The sequence below is a fragment of the Culex pipiens genome, chromosome 3 (genome assembly GCF_016801865.2).
Source record: "Culex pipiens pallens isolate TS chromosome 3, TS_CPP_V2, whole genome shotgun sequence".
In the NCBI taxonomy this organism is placed as follows: Eukaryota; Metazoa; Arthropoda; class Insecta; order Diptera; family Culicidae; genus Culex; species Culex pipiens.
Genome location: NC_068939.1, coordinates 154,436,821 through 154,441,603, shown reverse-complemented (window position 1 = coordinate 154,441,603; position 4,783 = coordinate 154,436,821). Strand labels below are relative to the sequence as shown.

At 32.7% G+C, this 4,783-nt stretch overlaps 1 protein-coding gene across 1 annotated transcript; it reads right to left on the bottom strand.

The window, feature by feature from the left end:
• Nucleotides 1-2,543: 2,543 nt before the first annotated feature.
• Nucleotides 2,544-4,153, bottom strand: LOC120416977 (eukaryotic translation initiation factor 6). Its single transcript, XM_039578901.1, has 4 exons — nt 3,910-4,153; nt 3,054-3,492; nt 2,804-2,985; nt 2,544-2,741 (listed from the first exon to the last, which is right to left on the bottom strand). The coding sequence occupies exons 1-4, from the start codon at nt 4,014-4,016 to the stop codon at nt 2,732-2,734; spliced, it is 738 nt and encodes a 245-aa protein (XP_039434835.1). The 5' UTR covers nt 4,017-4,153; the 3' UTR covers nt 2,544-2,731.
• Between the last annotated feature and the right edge of the window lie 630 nt (nt 4,154-4,783).

Genomic DNA, 4,783 nt, shown 5'->3' with positions numbered 1-4,783 from the left:
AATTTGGTTTATTGGACCTTTTCAAAAAAAAAAAAAAAAAAAAAACTCCAGAAATATTCTAAAAATAAAAACAAAAGTTGAAGCAAAAATATAGAACTTTAAAAATAAATACATGTTAAAAAACCAACAATTTAAAAAAAATGAAATTTAGAGAAAAAATTACATATACACAAAATTCAATACTCCATAACTAAAAAAATATTATGATAATGTAAAAAAAAATTAGGGTTAATAAATAACTCATGGCTTGAAAATTTTAAGAAATCAACAGTAGAAATTCAAAAATTAAACAATTGGAAATTTAGGGGAAAAAAACAATAATATTCAATGTTTAAAAAAAGAGAAAATTTCAAAATTATAAAATTATGGTGCATAAATTTATTTTTAAAGAATTTAAGAGGTTAAGAAATAAAGAATTAAAGAATTAAAGAATTAAAGAATTAAAGAATTAAAGAATTAAAGAATTAAAGAATTAAAGAATTAAAGAATTAAAGAATTAAAGAATTAAAGAATTAAAGAATTAAAGAATTAAAGAATTAAATAATTAAAGAATTAAAGAATTAAAGAATTAAAGAATTAAAGAATTAAAGAATTAAAGAATTAAAGAATTAAAGAATTAAAGAATTAAAGAATTAAAGAATTAAAGAATTAAAGAATTAAAGAATTAAAGAATTAAAGAATTAAAGAATTAAAGAATTAAAGAATTAAAGAATTAAAGAATTAAAGAATTAAAGAATTAAAGAATTAAAGAATTAAAGAATTAAAGAATTAAAGAATTAAAGAATTAAAGAATTAAAGAATTAAAGAATTAAAGAATTAAAGAATTAAAAAATTAAAGAATTAAAGAATTAAAGAATTAAAGAATTAAAGAATTAAAGAATTAAAGAATTAAAGAATTAAAGAATTAAAGAATTAAAGAATTAAAGAATTAAAGAATTAAAGAATTAAAGAATTAAAGAATTAAAGAATTAAAGAATTAAAGAATTAAAGAATTAAAGAATTAAAGAATTAAAGAATTAAAGAATTAAAGAATTAAAGAATTAAAGAATTAAAGAATTAAAGAATTAAAGAATTAAAGAATTAAAGAATTAAAGAATTAAAGAATTAAAGAATTAAAGAATTAAAGAATTAAAGAATTAAAGAATTAAAGAATTAAAGAATTAAAGAATTAAAGAATTAAAGAATTAAAGAATTAAAGAATTAAAGAATTAAAGAATTAAAGAATTAAAGAATTAAAGAATTTGAGAATTTAAGAATTGAAGAATTGAAATATTGAAGAATGGTAGAATCTAAGAATTTAAGAATTAAGGAATTTAAGAATTTAAGAATTTAAGAGTTTAAGAATTTAAGAATTTAAAAATTTGAGTACTGAATTTAAAATTTTAAGAATAATCAAAAAGATACACAAACGGTATTTAATAAAATACACAAACGATACACAAACGGTATTTCTAAAATATCCCAAAAAATTATTGAATTTATTAGCATTTTTGTAAATCCGGGACCGTGTTGTAGGGGTAAGCGTGGTTGCCTCTCACCCAGTCGGCTTGGGTTCGATCCCAAACGGTCCCGGTGGCATTTTTCGAGAGGAGACTTGTCTGACCACGCCTTCCATCGGATGGGGAAGTAAATGTTGGCTCCGGTCTAACCTAAAGGGTTAGGTCGATAGCTCAGTCCAGTTGTAGGATTTGTCTCCCTGAGTCGTTGGTAGGCAGTTGGATTCACAATCCAAAGGTCGTCAGTTCGAATCCCTGGGTGGATGGAAGCTAAGGTGTAAATAGAGGATTGGAATTGCCTCAACAATCAAGCCTTCGGACATTTAGTTTCGAGTAGGAATCTCGCAATCGAGAACGCCAAGGCAATGCTGTAGAGAAAATAATTTGATTTTTTGATTTGTAAATGTAAAGCAGTCAACAAATGACCATTTTGAAAAGTGTTTCAGTTTATTTTCGCTATATCATCATCTACAATGGCAAATCGCAGAATGTTGCGTCTGAAAACTTGATGATTGTTTTCGCAGAAGTTTGCTTAATACGCAATGCTGACTCAGCATCTTGTTCTATCTCAAAATTTTGAAGCAGAAATAAAAAAAAAATCAAATTATTTTACCACAGAAAAAATACAGTTCAAACACGATTACTCAAAGTTCTCGCTTAAATGTCACTTCGAATTAATAATTACAGATTATTACAGATTATGGTTTAGTTGCTGTTTTAAGTCACTGAAGTCAAACAAAATCCGAAAAATACTCCAAAATTATTCGGGATCATTTAATCCAAAATGGCGCTCAATATTACGGCGGTAGAGTATTAGGTATTGATCAACACGGGTTTTCTAGGATCAAAACAAACATTTTGCATGCCCTAACTAATTTGATCGGGCTTGCTTTCACGGAACTATGTGTCTTTTTTATAGATCCGAGGTCTTTTGTGGTGATCATGATGGTTAATGATGATCTTGTGGGGTTCTTATTGGAAGCGTCTTCTTTCTTTCCTTCACATATTGTTAGGGAACTGTCATCGACAATTGATCTTACGACGTGCTACTTTTACATTATCATAATAATGGAATTCGTATATTTTACGAAATGTCTAATGTTTGATGGTTGGTTTACAAGCACAGTTGTTTTCTCAGACATTTCGTCGACGGTTCCCGCACTTTCAGTAACATTTAAATGAATATAGATTTTGACCCACCTTATTTTGTCCATCCTCAATACTTCACCACGTGCTTACGACATCCTGGAAACAAGGAAAAACGGATTGAAATCAACCAATTTGACAGATTGAATGATCAAACTTACGCTTCAATGAGCGACGCCCGCAGATTGTTCGTCACACCAGCCGGTTGGGCTTCGTTCAGCTTGAAGACACTCTCCACCACGGACAGCTCGGTCGAGGTGGTGCTCATCCCGCAGAACGCGCACCAATCGTTGACGACCACACCGGCGGCCAGCACCTCCGAGCCACGGTTGACCGTACCAGCCTGTGGGGACGATTGCAGATTGAATTTAGCTGGAAAATTGAAGAATCTTGAAATGACTCGGCACGTACAACTAGTGGAATCTGTAGCAGCGACGCCAGCTCGTCCAGCTCTGTGGTGGGTGCCTTAGGGTGAATGAGGCCACCCTGATTGCTGAGTACGGAGTAAGCTCCCACCAGGACATTGTTCGCAACGGTTTGTCGGTAAACTTCCACCCCCAGAACGTCCCCAATGATCTCTTCGGTTTCTCTGTCAATGTCGGGATGTACCAGGGCTACGTAGTCATTGCAGGCGATTACGTTGCCCAGCGCCGATAGTCGCTCCTCGACGCGTTGAATTTTGACGGAATCTGGAAGCGAGTTGCGCAGATGCTGCAGCTCGACGTCTGTTGTGCTACCCGGGACGATCAGCCCGTTCTTGTTGGCCACCGTAAGCCGGCCGATGATGCGACAGCCGGCAATGCTGGCATGCACCACCGGGATGGTTTCCGCAAGTTCGGACTCGAATACGCTGGAAAGGAAGAAAGTAACGCATTATTTTTTTTAAATCTAGTTTAGTAATTTTTTATCATCTCGTTTATTTGTTACAACAGCTTGTTATTTATCAGATCCAAAAAAACGTGATCAATGATAAGCTTTGTTATTTATAAAGTTTATTTAATAATTGATACTTCTAACATTTTCCAGTAAGAACTCTTTATTCTGGCAACACTGGTCAAGAGATTCAAAACATTCAGAACAAGGTACGGCACATGTAAATCGACATAACCTAGACATTTTAGTTTAATCTCAATATAAACTCATTTAGCGGCATTTTCAATCAAATCAATAGTTACAGAGCTATTGATGCTTAAATAATCTTCCTTTTCCACCTAAGAATGACTAATTACACCGTAATTTCGCAATATCCGAAGGCATTTCCTCTTACCTGTAGAACGCTTCCGAGCCACCGATCGCGACCAGACAGTATGAGTTTGTCAGCTTGCTGAACACACCTATATCGTCGTTGTTTTCAAACTGTGCACGTAGAGCCATTGTTTCAGCGAGTTATTTGTTGCGATTTTGTCGGAAAAACTGCTAATTTGGTTCAATTTAACGTGAATTTACGCCAACTATCTTGTTGCACCCCTCTACTGCGAACTTCATCAACAATGCTTCTTCGCAGTTTGACGTTTTCTCAACTCTCACGCGGTTTTCGATTCTCTCTCACGAGCCGAGACGTCAAAATTGGTTGCGTGCTGAGTTGGCTGCGTTGTGAGGTTAGGGCGATATTGCTTGGAGAAACTTTTGGTGCACGATTAATTTAACAAATGTGTCCTTTAAAACACTGATAAATCTCACTAACATTTTCAAAAAATGACGAGAAATTCATTTCCGCCAAAGATTTATACCCAAAGATGAATTGAAATTATATGTATCGATTATGCAAGCACAATTCTGGAGTTTTTTTTGAAAAGGTCCAATAAACCAAATTTCCAGTTTTTGCTTTTTGGGTGTTTTTAGAACCGCCTTGAGTCAGGGGTATTAAAAACACCCAAAAAGCCAAAAAGTAAAAATTTGGTTTATTGGTCCTTTTCAAAAAAAAAACTCCAGAATTAAACAATTATTCACTTTGAATTATGTTTTGCAAGGTCAGTTTAGTTTTTGCATTTTCCTTTAGTTTTTTATGAATTCACATTTACAAAAAAAAGTAATAACACAAAAAAGGTACACGCATTTTAATGAACCAGCAAATCACACAACATGTTAATATTTTAATTCAGTGAATAAATTTAAACTGAATTCAATTAACTCTCTACTAC

Excerpts from the sequence above, each read along its gene's own strand:
- LOC120416977 (XM_039578901.1), bottom strand. The coding sequence starts at position 4,016 with ATGGCTCTACGTGCACAGTTTGAAAACAACGACGATATAGGTGTGTTC. Across the intron at positions 3,493-3,909 it reads GGCTCGGAAGCGTTCTACAG|CGTATTCGAGTCCGAACTTG; the intron begins GTAAGAGGAAAT and ends CTTCCTTTCCAG. Across the intron at positions 2,986-3,053 it reads TGCTACAGATTCCACTAGTT|GCTGGTACGGTCAACCGTGG; the intron begins GTACGTGCCGAG and ends TCGTCCCCACAG.